The sequence below is a fragment of the Thunnus maccoyii genome, chromosome 19, assembly GCF_910596095.1.
Source record: "Thunnus maccoyii chromosome 19, fThuMac1.1, whole genome shotgun sequence".
In the NCBI taxonomy this organism is placed as follows: domain Eukaryota; kingdom Metazoa; phylum Chordata; class Actinopteri; order Scombriformes; family Scombridae; genus Thunnus; species Thunnus maccoyii.
Window position 1 is genome coordinate 24,680,521 of NC_056551.1, and position 14,885 is coordinate 24,695,405.

Genomic DNA, 14,885 nt, shown 5'->3' on the forward strand with positions numbered 1-14,885 from the left:
TACAGCAAGAAAAGACAAACTTAAAAAAGTGTGAACCTGCCCTTTAAGTACCAAACATTAGCATCATCATGTTTCAGAGAGAAGGGTTAAATTAGATGTTGTTATTATTATTATTATTATTATTATTAAGACATTAAAACACTTCTGGGGCTCAGCAGTACGTCGTGTATTTACTGTGTCATTGTCTGCTGGGTGAATATACCGTTTAACCTTTTTGATGTCACAGGTCAAATTCAGCAAACACTCTGGATGAATGGCGTCCATTGAGCCCACCCGCTGACATATCTGCTCTCACCCACCCCTCCTCACATCCAAGCCAGACTTCAGTAAAGGCGACACGTTGTGTTTCCGAGTTTTACAAATGACAAACCCCCGAACTGAGTTTCCACCACGGCAGCTCCGCTTCTCTTCGCTGTTGCTCGCCAGCAGCGGCGGCGGCGGCGGCGGCGGCAGCGTCCGTCCATCAGAGTGGAACGCGTCCAAACCGCCGTGTCCGTTTATGTGTTTTGTCAGCACACTCACAGGCACACATTGCACTGTTTGGAGGACCTCTAAACAGAGAAAGCATGATCTTCTATATCACAATAAATCCAGATTAGGATTTTAATCCAGCTACTTAATCTGTTTCATCCCTTATAATCCTCATCATCTGCGTTTATATATGTGTGTGTGTGTGTGTGTGAGGGAGAGAGAGAGAGAGAGAGAGAGAGAGAGGGCTAAAAGGCTGCGATTCAGGCTAAAAATACAGCTCTATATGTCTTAGTGTTTATTAAACATGATGAATGGTCTCATTACATAAACACGATGTGAGCAGACAGCAGGCTGAGACAGGAAGAGATGATGATGGAACAGATCCTGCTAGATGGCACTTCTGCTCCTCTGAAACGTCTCCGCCGAGCAGCCCGAGCAGTAAAAAAAAAAAAAAAAAAGAAATGAAAGGGCAGAGGCCGACTTGTACCACAGTAACGGTTGCGACTGACGTCAATCTATTTTCATACAACCCCCCTCCGTCTTCTTCTTCTTCTTTCTTCTTCTTTGTTTCTCTGGCAGAATGTGGAGCTGCCAGACTCCTTCACCGCTGAGCTCAAAGATCTGCTGGAGGGGCTTCTGCAGAGAGATGTTTCCAAGAGGCTGGGATGCCAGGGCAGAGGGTACGACACACACACACACACACACACACACACACACACACAGAGAAAAACATCAGCCGTCATGTCTACAGGCGTGCAAAATTAATTCACCAGTCAGACGGATTTGGCTGGACGTGCCTCATTAAGGCTTTGGAAACACTGGGTGGTATAATTTGCGGGCCGAGTGAAAGACGGATAGAGACGGACACGCAGTCGATCCGATAGGAGCCCAGTTCATAACTAATTTCATCAGCGCTGTCGTTTCACATCAGCTTACGGCTAAACCGGAGTGATGGATCCATGTCTGCTCTGGGTATTTGGTTAAATAGCAGGATTATGACTGTGTTTGTCTGAAGAGGGAAGTAATGTGGCGAACACTGCCACCCAGTGGCCACATGAGGACTAACACCACCTCCCTCTGCCCTCTTCTTCTCCTTCTTCTTCTTCTTCTTCTCTCTCTCTCTCTCTGTCACACAGAGCCCCGGAGGTGAAGGAGCATCAGTTTTTCAAAGGCATTGACTGGCAGCAGGTTTACCTGCAGAAGGTGAGCGAGCTGCTTCTCTCCATCCATCAGCTTTTTGTTCTTTGTGCTGCAGGATGATCACATTTCTCTCGTCCATCAATAACTAACACACTGATTGCAGTATAATCGAGCTGCTATTGACTATTTATTTTAAGGATGTAGCTTCTTCTTTTAAACAAATCTCATCGAACTGATCTACTAAGATGTATCGTGTGTGCATCTAAAGCCTGATATTCCTCCGTTGTCGACCAGAAACTATTAAAAACACATCAGTGAGTCACACAGTCCACTGCTCTGGATGAACATGTTGCTTCATCATGAAGGGTTCGGTCCTGTAAATTTGTTTAAAACGGCTCCAATAATAACAGCGATCACGGTTTCGGTCTACAAAGAGAAGTTCTGTGTAAACGTCTCTTGACATTCTGCAGTTTTTGTTCCAAGCAGCTGTTGGTTTCCATTTATTTACATATTAGCATCACTTAGTGAAGCTTTGCAGACTTTCTAAACCTGCCCTGAAGCTGCATTTATACTTGATGTAAGTTAGGGGGTTAACTGTAGTTGGATATCAGTGTATCACCACACTGGTGTATCGTAGATGTGACTGTGAGCTACACACACACACTCATAGACCTGCAGTTACATCCAGGTAACTTCTGCTCAGCTTCACGTCATCACTGACTGCAGGACGATTCTGTCATTCACTGATGAAGACAGTCAGGTCTTGTCTTCACTTTTCTCTCACAAGCTGACCAATCACAGTCCAGCTGGTCTTCATCTGGTATCTGTAGCCTCTGTTTCATGTTATTAGTCAGCAACCATCACTGCTTTAATGTAAAACTATGTGTATGAGACATGTCTTAGAGATCAGAATCAGCTTTATTGGACCAGTATGTACATAGCAGCTCTCATTACAAATCAAATCAAGTTTCTTTATAAAGCACATTTAAAAACAACCTCAGTTGACCAAACACAAGGCTTTAACAACACTCGAAGGCCCGAAAGAACATATGAGTCTTCGGCAAACTCACGGTCACCCCTCAGCCTCGATGGAGGGACAGCGAGGAGCAGCTGGTCTGAGGATCTGAGAGATCTGGGGTTGTGAAGGGGGCGGAGGAGCTCTGAGATGTACTGGGGGGCACCGCCAGGCTGTGTAGAGCCTTAAAAACAAATAAAAGGACCTTTAACTCAGTCCGATACTTGACTGGTAACCAGTACAGGTGTGATGCCGTCTCTCTTCCTTGTACCAGTTATTAGCCGAGCAGCAGCTTTCTGCACTAGTTGCAAGAAAGAAAAACAAACATTTGGCTATAAGATACATATAAAAACAACATAGATTATCTATATACAGGATACAAATAGTGCAAATGTGTGAAATGAGTGTGATAAGTTAGTTTATATACATACAGTAGCTTGTGCTCACAGGTTAATTGAACAGTATTGGATGCTTGTAAACATTTAATATTTTAAACTAATATAATTATCGCTGGGCTTATTGTTGCAGCAGACGAGGTCAAACCGTTAAAGCGACACCGGACGGCTTGTCATTAAGTCCACTACGGTTGCTATGGTTACCCCATCACTTGAGGGAGGATACGCTGTGGGACTGTCGTCTTTTTGTTTCTCCTTCATCTGAAAAACACCTCTCTGTGTTCTCTCTCTCCCTCCCTCCGTCTGCAGTACTCTCCTCCTTTAATCCCTCCCCGGGGAGAAGTCAACGCCGCGGATGCTTTTGACATCGGCTCTTTTGACGAGGAGGACACCAAGGGCATCAAGGTAAAAACACACACTCACGCTCACTCACTGACATCACAGACCGTCCAGCACCAGCGTATCCCGACGCCGTACGCAGATGTGTCCTGTGGCCTTCTCAGCAATTTTTACTCAATAGACTGGTTTCCTGTTTATGAACAAGCCAAGGATGTACGCGCAGGAAAGCTTTCCAAAACACAGCGTCATTGTAGCTTATTCATGGAGAAATAAAATGCTTCAAAACAGAGAATAAATAGTTTAGAGGTGAATTTCTATGCAGCGCTCATCCTCAAGAGTTCCACAACTTTTTTTTTTTTTTTTTAACTTCTGTATATATGCAACACTTTGAACACACATGAAACATCAACTTCCAGAGAGAAACAGCAGCTACAGCAGTCCCATGACTAACCAAGACTACCGGAAACTATCACTAGAATACAAGAAACGACCCGAATCATCATATTAATATCACTCAATGTGACTGACACTTCCTGAGGATTCATTATCTATGATGTCATCATTAATAAAATCTAGTGATAGTTGTCTGCAAACAGGAGCTGCTAATAGATGATTCAGCAGACCCTTAATGGAGACTAAATGTAAACAAATCTGGTGTTAAAACAGGTGTGAAAGATGAACAGCAGCACATCTGACGAGCTATTATAGAGTCTTGATCTCCTGATGCTTTTATTTTTTTTATGTTTGTCTCATCGGTTCCCCAAAACAGGCCGATATGTTGCTGTTAGCTTGTTTCCATCTGTCAGATTAGCATAAAACTCAGAGATCCACTTTTAAAAACTAGTAATTATTAAACCTACAGTCCTCCTTCTGTGCAAAAAATGTTATGAAGCTAATATGAAGCTTCAGCGTCCAAATGAGTCAAATCAAGTAGATATCTTTCAACGTTACAGTCTTTTTAGTGTCAAAGTTCCTCTTTTTGTTACTATACTTCCACCTGCAGCTCAACAGGGAAACACTGTCAGAGGAAACACAAAGAGGAGAATTTGATGCTAAACAAACTGTAAATGTGTCAGATATCTACTTGATATGACTAACTCAGACTGCTGAAGCCTCATATAAGCTTCACAGAGACTTTTAAATGCATTTTTGGCCTCCATCACTTTGAATTTGTGTCTTATAACTCACAGAACAAGTCTGTGAGCTTTCAGTTATTCTGTTAGTTTTCTTGCATCAGTGCATCAAAGGTCGCGGACGTCTCGTAGAGCGAAGCGAAGGAACTGTTGACCCGCTTACTTTCTCTCTGACCGACCGCAGAGAGGATGTACTTACATTCCTGAATCACCGCCGTAGGAAGCTGCAGGGATACTTATAAAGCTTATAGTTGTTGTTTTCTTCTTGTTTATTGTTTTTTTTTTTCCTGTACCAGCAGCTTCCTCCCTCATTAACATTAATGCGGCTGCAGTAACACTTACTCATCCTCTGACACTCGGCTGCAGAGACATAAAAGACCAAAAAAAAAAAAAGCGTTTTCTTTACATTTCCCCTGACGGCGCTGGTTGTTAACTCAGCAGCCATCATCTAAATAACCAGAGCTCCCAGTCTCCTGACGATCACCCAGTCAGCACTAAATGACCCGCTCTGTCTGAACGTCAACAAACAAGAACAAGATGGAAAAGTCAGCAGGGAGTTTTCTTAAAGAGACAGTAAAGATTACTGCGGTATCTGTGTCTTATTTATAATGTCATCTAGAAATGACCATTAACACATTAAATACTTTTATTTTAATATTACTTTTATTAGTCATCGTTAGTCGACCCAATAAACTGGCAGCTGAGATATAAATTCTGTCTTTAAGATCAAAGTTTTTAGTAAAGTTTTGTGTCAGCGGCACTAATTAGATCGTTTCTACCTCACAGCAGCATTTTACTGTTTTACCGTCATGGTTGCTGCTCACAGTTTGTGTTTAATAACTTGATTCTAACAATATATCAGAAAAAAGTTGTCTGAGTGACAGTTTAAAACATGTTAATACAATATTTCTGCTTTAATTAGTTTCACTAATGATGCTGCACAGTTTAGTTTTATATGATTTGTTCTTATTATTGTGTAACAAGCTGATAATTCAATAATCATTAATAATATAAATAGATTTTAAGATTTTCCAACAGCTGTTTCTGGAAAAACACTTTATGAAGATGTAACACCCTCACATGTTTCAGTCTGTCTGAGCTCCTCTTCCTCGCTAACGGCTCCTCATCCTCACTAACGGCTCCTCATCCTCACTATGAAAAACAGGTTAAACTGATCCAACCAAACCAGACTAAACTATAAACTACTCACTAGCTTAGCAACATGAAGGCTAAAAACAACCCATAATGCATCACTCTCTGTACAAGCAGGTGTCACAGCGATACTCAAAAAAAATATCTGATCTCCTGAACATGTAACTGTCTGGTCTTTGAATATAAGACAACTCACACTTTTTCAAATATAATTTTCTGATGAAAATTTAATCTTTTTCTATATTTGGATCAGTACTGTTTTATTTCGACATATTTGGATGAAAAGTTGCAATTTTTGTTGGTAAATCAGCAGGTTTAGTGATGGTAGTTTAATAACCTGCATCATCAGACTGATGAGACACATGAAGTGACCTTAATCTAGTTTTAAGCTAGTTAACGCTGAATATAACTTTGCTCCAACAGTCATCTTTTTAACCTGATATCCGTGCTGGATGGTGGTACTCTCAGGTCACATGACCTCCTTAAAAAAATATGGACACGTGTTCCCAACTTTGAGCAACGAAGAGCAGGACCGAAGCTTCTGATTTGTATTTATTGAAGCCAGAAGTTAAGAGACGAAAACCGGAAATGGAGGAAAGAAAAAAATGCTTCAACCTCTTCAAACATGGACGCACAACACGTCATTGTTTTTACTAATTTGTTGGTATTTTTTATCTTAGGCCAGTGTCTGCATGTTTGTTCTGATTTATTGTTTTATTGTGACGTTGCAGCTTTTCCATTTATCTGAGAGCTTGACTTGACTTCTCTAGTGTAACTGCACCACTAACAGGGATGTTTTCTGTTCTGTCAGTCGTTGCTAAACCCGTTTCTTCCTCTGCTTCTGTCTGTCTTGTCTGTGTGTAGTTGCTGGACAGCGACCAGGAGCTGTACAAGAACTTTCCTCTGGTGATATCGGAGCGCTGGCAGCAGGAGGTCGCGGAGACGGTCTACGAAGCCGTCAACTCAGACACGGACAAGAACGAAGCTCGCAAGAGGGCCAAGAACAAGCAGCTCGGCCATGAAGAAGGTAATAATACCGTACTTTTAATTTGAAAAGCCAGGAAACATGTCAGAATCCAACGCTCACCTTTGTGTGTGTGTCTTTATGCAGACTACGCGTTGGGGAAGGACTGTATAATGCACGGCTACATGTTGAAGCTGGGGAACCCGTTCCTGACTCAGTGGCAGCGTCGATACTTCTATCTCTTCCCCAACCGTGTGGAGTGGAGGGGCGAGGGCGAGTCACGGGTGAGTTCACCTCCCAGCCGCGCTCCTTTCATCACTTTCATCACGTCCACGTTTACATGTCTGTCCTGTCTTATCTATGTCCATCCTGTCCTGAAGCGACGGCGCTCTGCTGCTGTTTGTCCGCGTATGAACGTTTGTCTGTTTGTCTGTCTTGTCTGTCTGTCCCGACTCCACACTGAAGGACAAGTGGCTAAAACATTTTAAAAAGCAGAGATGCAGAGATGTTGTGGTGAGTTGTTACACTCATAGAACTCAGAGAGTCCTCATAGAGCTGTAGTCCACCTCCCCGCTTCACAGTCAGTAGTGCGTCTGTGTCCGTAAACCTTCCTCACACTTCCTGCTGCTAGTAGACGAACAGCAGGAACCAACCTGAGAGGCGTTCAGGTGCAGGAACTCACAGCTGCTTTCACGTCTTTTTTGGGGCAAGTGCATGAATTTCTACAAGGTAGTGTCGTCTCAAATCAAACACGGCCGTTGTGCACTTACCAGAAATGACAATCACAAATTAGCATTAGCTAGCGTTAGCATTAGCTAGCGTTAGCATTAGCGTTATCGTTCGCGCTACCAAATCATTACAGACTGTTAAATTAACCCAAAAAACATACTGATGGCTAATATCCGACAACAGTATAGTGGTGCTTAGTGCTAAAAAACACATGTAAAGTGGTCCCTTCCACTTCCGCTACGTAGCCAAGATGGCGACCGTTGAGGGCAAGAAGTGTCCATAGTTGCACACTCAACTTTTTGACCGTTTTGAGTGCACCAACAGTGCACTGCATTTTTCCATACTTCTCAGTGTGAATGCACTTATGCACTCAAAATGTTAAGTGTTAGTACAGAAGTGAAGCATGAGACGTTCAGACATATAAAAACATCAAATCCATGATTTCACATATGAGAAGTAAAATAGTTGCTGATTAATTGTCTGTTAAATGAAACCATCGAGCTGCAGACTGATGTGCAGCATATTAACATTAAGTTAATGGTTTCTAACACACTGTGATGTCGTTATAATGCTGCTAGTAGACGAACAGCAGGAACCAACCTGAGAGGCGTTCAGGTGCAGGAACTCACAGCTGCTTTCAAGTCTTTTTTGGGGTCCAAGTCCAAGACTTTAAAATCCAATTTGTAACTTTACATTTACTGTTGATTTATTCATTCACAGTTCCAAAACGTACAAATGAGGTACAATCGAAGCTCCGGTAGATAAAGGAGAAGCCTTTGAGAGTAAGAACCTCGACAAGGCTTGTAGGTGCTTGAAGGCAACATAACATTATAATGGTAATCATTAAATTCAGACTTTGTGATGAGTTTCAACAGAAATCTATTTGATTGTGCAACTGTTCAGTGGATTCGAGTCAACTTTTGGATGATAGTGCACAAAATTAGCTCCAGTTACTAGCCAAATGCTAGTAAAATATCAGCATTCACCAGCTATTTGCACCCTGATAGTGTCTCAGCTGAGGCCTAGTTCACCTTTATCTGCTTTCTGGTATGTGCTCCTTTAGAAGGTATTTAAAAAAGGTTTAAATATATTTATTGATGTATTTATTGGGATCATGTACAGTGTTAAACATAAATGTTACCGTGTGATGTACTGCACCAGAGTTAACTTAAAGCTAATTTGCATCTGCAGTCCCTTCAGCAGCTCACAATTAAAACACACAACAGCACAATAACAAACACACATAATACAAAATACACACAACAACACATCACACACAATGTCAAGGAGAAGTTAATAAAGTAAGCTTTTCAAAATAAAAGCAAGATTATTTGCTGTTATTTTTCAGGGTTTTTGCTTTTATGTGACAGACAGGAAGTGTAGAGAGAGAGAGGGTTAGTGTTGTGGATGTTTGCTGTTATGTGGTCTGAGTTTCACCAGTTAGACCAGCAGGACCCTGAATTTACCTTTCAAACATCTGGAGTATTTTCTTGTTCCTGCTGTAGACAACGATGTTAGTGATTAAATGTTTGTGTTTGTGGCCGTCGGGAGACGTTTACATCTACAGTCAGACGGTAGATTGTGCTGCAGGAAGATGTTTGAGTCTGAACCATCAGACCTGCAGCGACATGTCACTACGGCAACTACAAGAAGCTCATCTTCTCTCTGTGGACAAAGATTTTAGATAAAACTCACATGAATTAATCCTCCTTTCATCCTTCTTCTGCCACTTATCTGGGTCCAGGTTGAGTTAATTAAATTATATCGTTAGGAATTATTGTTATGTATCGTAGGCCGCATCTTCCCAACCGTTTCTCACAGCTCCATGTGCAACAGAGGAAAGAAATAAAGTAAAACAAACAACAACATAAACATATAGCAGCAGCATCAAAGACCAGTTAGCTGTGAATTGTTGTGTGAAGGGATCAGAGGAGTCTTAATGGTCCGTGATGGTGAAACTGGTATTAAATAACAATCTAAAAGTGTTGAATGTAACTCGCTGCTTCTCTTTCTGGACACTTTTGTTCACAGCAAAACCTGCTGACGATGGAGCAGATCGTGACGGTGGAAGAAACGCAGATTAAAGACAAGAAGTGCATCCTGCTGCGCATCAAAGGAGGGAAGCAGTTTGTGCTGCAGTGCGAGGTAAAACTCGGCCTTTTCCCCTCCTGAATTCTGTCCACGACATAAAGACAAAGAGCTGATCCCTTTTATTTATTTTGCATGTGTGTGTGTGTGTGTGTGTGTGTGTGTGTGTGTGTGTGCGTGCGCAGAGCGATCCAGAGTTCGTGCAGTGGAAGAAAGAGCTGACCGAAGCGTTCACAGAAGCCCAGAAGCTGCTGCGCCGCGCCCCCAAAGTCATCGGGAAAGGCCGGGCCGGAGTGGTGGAGCTCTCCAAACCTCCCCTCACACACCGCAATAGCAATGGCCTGTGAATACACACACACACACACACACACATATACTGCATACACACACACACACACACACACATGCGCTCTCCTACACACACATATACACACATTGACATATAAACACACACTGCACCCCCCCCTCCTCCTCCTCCTCCTCCTCCCTCATCATCATCAGCCCCCACCGCCCGCCACGCCACGCAGTGTGTACGGACCACCAGCCCACACACGCACACACACACACACACACACACACACACACACACACACACACCATTATGACCAATCATAAGCGCGATATAGTTTTTTTGTTTTTGTTTTTCTGCCATGGGACCTTGCCAGTCGCCGAGAGGAAGAACGGACGATGAGGAGAGAAACGTTCGGGTGGACTCAGCATGTGAAGAAACTGCATGAATGTGACGCCCGATCCTCTCTCTCGTCCCCGTCTTTCTCTTTTTATCTCCCCTCCCCTCCTCCTTCCTCCTCCTCCTCCTCCTCCTCCCATCACCTCGCTCTGTAAGCTTCAGACCAGGTGAACCGGGAGGACCCTCCTCCTCCCCTTCCTCCTCCTCCTCCTCCTCCTCCCTCTCTCTCCCTCTGACGGACTCCGCCACAGATCTTTATTGTCGGCATTCCTCTTCTCGTCTCTTGACTCTCTCCCTCTGAAGCGTCGCGGATGCTTCAGCGGGGAATGTATTTCTACGAGAGGAGAAAAAAAAAAAAAAAAAAAAAACAACAACAAAAAAAAAGCTGCTCGACTGGTTCTCCTCCTCCTCCTCCCCTCACCTCCTCTTCCTCTTCCTCCTCCTCCTCCCCTCTAACTGCTCCTCCCTCTGTTACTGAAGTGCGTAAAGTGCCAACATCAATATTTACTTGAGTCATCTGAGCACCCAGGAGGAAGCTGCTTGGTGGCAGAAATCGCCAGCAGCGGCGGCGGAGGAGGCGGCGGCGGCTCATCATTCCAGCACAGGGGGAAAAAACCGGAAGTACAAGGACCACAGACTCTTATCAGATTGGCTCCTGTACAGCCTAGTTACCATAGAGACTGAGATTCCATTGGCTGACAAAACAGCAGCCGGTTGCTATGGGAACCCTGATGACTGGTCTACCTGGGGGGATCGGTAACCATGGACAACGGTGTAACTATTGTGTATGAAGGCTACACTTGCAGAAAGAAAAAAAAAGGAGAGAGAGATGTGGCTGGAAGGAGGATGAGGAGGAAGAGGAAGAGGAGGAGGAGGGTGACAGAGTGACTCTGAGTGTATATAAGCAACCCTTCTTCTTCTCTGTGCATCTCCAGTGTTTTAGTCCAACGTGTTTGCATCGTCGGGGACTTCTCTGTCTGCCTGTTTGTGAATCTGTCAGTTTGTCAGGGCTTTCAGGAGGAGAAGAAGAAGAAGAGGAGGAGGAGGAGGAAGAAGGGGGGGGGGGGGGAGAGGTGGCTCGTTTCCTGCCGGGGTGGGCGCGAGAGTCTGACAGCTTTCAATCACACTCGCGATAGTTTGTGAGCGGCGACGTACCTCAGCCGGACTGTGTCAGTTTTTGAATACGCGGAGGCGAAGGAGAGAGAAAAGAAAAGTGGCGCTCTGTGTTTCGTATGTTTGTTGTGAGACAAAAGACGCGTAGAAGACGAGACAACAATCCATCAATCAATCAATCCTTTTTATAATTTCAGTCAGCTGTTGGTGGGACGTGTGAGTGCAGCGGGGGAGGGGAGAGGAAGAGGAGGAAGAAGCTGAAGCTAATTAAAGGAAAAAAATCCACCCTCAAACACAACAAACGGAGCTGTTTGAGGCGTCGCAGGTGTTATTTTTGAAGGGAAGGAAATGTGAAGCAGCGCTCGTAGTTCTGTAACGAGTCGAGTCGTCCTACGTTTCCCAGAATGCCTCATGACATCAGGTTGTACCTCCAGGTAGAGAGAGCGATAGCAAACAGTAAAAGAGATTTTTCCAAAATAAAACAAGTTGTAAACTCTTAATTTGAAATACATCTTTATGGTGAGCAATGCATTCTGGGTTTTTTGGTCCGACGTCACCTTCAGGCGAACTGTAAACTTATTGTGAAAAACTCAAAAGGTGTTTTTACCTGTTTACTGTCGTTATTCTGAAGTAGAAGCAGCGTTTAGTTCTGCAGGTGGACTAGTTAGACTGTGGAGCAGCTCAGCTCATTTGCTAATAATTAAATAAATTTAAAAAAAAATTGTGTTTAGGAATAAAATACAACAATATACAGTAAACACCACCTGCTGCTAAAATAGTTAGCAAGCTTAAAGATAAATAAATCTAAACTTCCTGTATCTAGTTTGTAACAGTCGTCACCTTTATGTAATTATTAGAGTTAAATAACATCCTGTTTAAAGTCAGTTCATGGTGACATACAGTATATGACCAAAAACGTTGTAAACTACTTTATAACAGCACTAGACGATAAAATGTGTTACTACAGCTCCCATTAAATGTACCATAAATGTATAATTCAGCCTTTTAACATAGTATTTAATAGCAGAAAAAGGATCAAAAAGTTGCGAGTGAGGGTCGACTACAGCAGCTGATACGACCGATACGACTGCAAAAAACACAGTAGACACGTGGATCTAATTAAAATTCACTTTATTCTGCATCATCAAGTCCAGTCTTTTAATTAGTGTCTTTTATTTAACAACAGACTGGCTGGAATATTCATCATTTTGTGGTGAAAATTCTTATTTCCACTAATATATTAAGATTTTAATGAGATGACTGCATCTTAAATTCTCTTTGCTCAGTACTGTCGACGCTGTCTAACGGTTTAAAGCTGATAAAAACAAAACTATTAAAATGTTTTTTAAATTCTACCAACTGTACATCAACCACACTTTTTAGTATTTTTTGTTATTACAGATTACAGATTACAGTGACTTTTAAATTGGAGCTCACCGTGGGAACAGTTAAATTTCAGCTCTCTATCGGCTCATCTTACGTAGATTTTCAGCTCTTTGATCACAGCAGACATGATGTTAGCGTGTTAGCGTGTTAGCATGACATCATGTCTTAACACATCAGCAGCGTCGCTTCGTCTCCGGTTTCGAGTGTTTCAGGGTGGAGTTTTTTTCCTCGGAAGTCCGATTACGATTTAATGATTTTTTTTCTTGGGTTTTTCTTGAATGTGACACAGTTCAGATGAGGTGAAACGTTTTTTTTTTACTCGCCGGCGTCGGAGGAAGTTTTGTAGCGCGGGACGGGGCAGAAACAGCCGTGGTGTTTTTTATAAAGAGCACACAGCAGAGCAGCGCCAGAAAGGGTTTATTGTTGGATACATTCATAAATTTCAGGGTTTTTAATTTCTCATGCAGTACAGTGTCCTCTCGTCTGTGATGTCCATGCATTTCCAGAGCTGTTATGTGTGACCTACAGTAGGAAAAGGGTTGATTAGGGGTGCATTGTGATTTTTTTTTTGATTTTTTTTTTTCTTTTGTAGCCTTTACCAGTCAGGGGGAGAAATTATCGTCTTATAGAGAAATTTTGTCACCTTTTCAAGGTGTCTTTTATTTTTATAAACCAAAATGGTTTTTATTGTTTTCATTGAAATTTTACGTTGTTGCACCTTTTTAGCCCAATGTGTTACTTAATAGTTGTTAAATGTGCCAAATAACTGTTGCTGATTGAGTGGGAACCAATGGGAAGCCTCCTTTCTGAACTTTTGACCCTTCTCACCACGGACTCGGCAGCAGCCACGAAAACAACAACAACAACAACAACAACAACAAGAGTTCAGCGCACACACATGAACTTAACGGTGGAGGTTTTGTTGGAGTGTTTGAAGGGTACAAAACTGTGACCAAACCTTTTTTTTTTTGTTTTGTTTTGTTTGTTTGTTTGTTTTCCGGAGAAGAAATATGTGTGTGTGTGTACGGCGGCTCTGGCTTTCCACCATGTTGCCATCAGGACTCTCGACACACACACACACACACATACATACATACACACACACAAACACACAACACATACACACACACACACATCCAGCTCGCTCTGCTCGCTCCTAAAAGGTTTCTTTCACACTGTATGTATGTCATGTGAGCGTGTGAGCATACGTGCGCTTCATTAATCGCTTTGTATGTTCGTTCAGTGGACTATTTTTTTGTTTTTGTTTTTTTTTTTTGTCACACACAGATTCTCTGCTCAAACACGCTCAACACACAAGACAATTTAAAAGGATGGCATATAGGAAAAAAAAATCAAAGTATATATAAATATATGTGTATATGAAATGACAAAATGCTCTAGGTTTATTTAAAAGATTTAATGTAGAAAACAAAATGAAATTGTTTCGGGGGAGGTCGGGGGGGGTTTTGATGTGAGTATAATTGTTTGTGGTGAAGACTTCAGCTCGAATCTTGCACATAAAGACTTTAGATATTGTACCTGCGAGTTCCAGATGATTATTTTTGTTTGAATACCGGACTCCTGCTCTTTCATATTTATTGCGTGTCTGGGGAGCGATCTCGCTCCGTCTCTCCTCCACGTGTTTGAGCGCTCAGCCGAGAGCTCGCTGTAGAAAATCCTCCGGTTTACACCCATCAGAATCCTTGTTTTGGTTTTTTTTTCATATGCCACAAACAAACACAAATACTACTGGCTTTGGGTTATTATTGCCATTAAGGTTATGATAATACTGATATATAATTGATAATATTATTCAATGATTATTATTAAATTTATTTTATTTCAATGACTTTTTTTTTTTTGTTTTTTGTTTTTGTTTTGGAGACAGGTAGGAAGTTGCGTGTTGGACTGCTTGTACAAACAGTTCATGAATAAAAATCCTTTTTCCGTGTTGCCTGCTGTCACTTTTGAGAGTTTTCTACCAACTGAAGCTGTTTTTTTATGAAATATGAGCGAGTGTATCAATAATTGCACAATGTTTTTATTCTAATGTGAATTATACTGATAATTACCACAAACGGTACCATCTGAAGTAGAGGAAATAACACCATGTGTGTATTTCAGCCAATAAGTAACAAGAAATATCAATACAGAAATTACAAAATTATGTTTTAGGTCATTTATAAATTATTAAATCATTAAATAATAATCTGGTTTGTCCACCAGAGAGTTTTATCTTTTTCTTTATTCATCAAATTTAAGGGATTCTTAT

At 42.0% G+C, this 14,885-nt stretch overlaps 1 protein-coding gene across 2 annotated transcripts in view; it reads left to right on the top strand.

The window, feature by feature from the left end:
* The window catches only part of grk3 (G protein-coupled receptor kinase 3), a 70,321-nt gene extending 60,481 nt beyond the window's left edge, over positions 1 to 9,840 (top strand). For both annotated transcript variants that reach the window (XM_042394696.1, XM_042394697.1), the window contains 7 exons: positions 1,051 to 1,151; positions 1,608 to 1,674; positions 3,331 to 3,426; positions 6,510 to 6,672; positions 6,757 to 6,893; positions 9,370 to 9,483; positions 9,612 to 9,840. In XM_042394696.1, coding sequence (XP_042250630.1) covers positions 1,051 to 1,151; positions 1,608 to 1,674; positions 3,331 to 3,426; positions 6,510 to 6,672; positions 6,757 to 6,893; positions 9,370 to 9,483; positions 9,612 to 9,773 — 840 coding nt within the window. In that variant the 3' untranslated portion in view covers positions 9,774 to 9,840. The remainder of the gene's footprint in view (positions 1 to 1,050; positions 1,152 to 1,607; positions 1,675 to 3,330; positions 3,427 to 6,509; positions 6,673 to 6,756; positions 6,894 to 9,369; positions 9,484 to 9,611) is intronic.
* Positions 9,841 to 14,885: the final 5,045 nt, after the last annotated feature.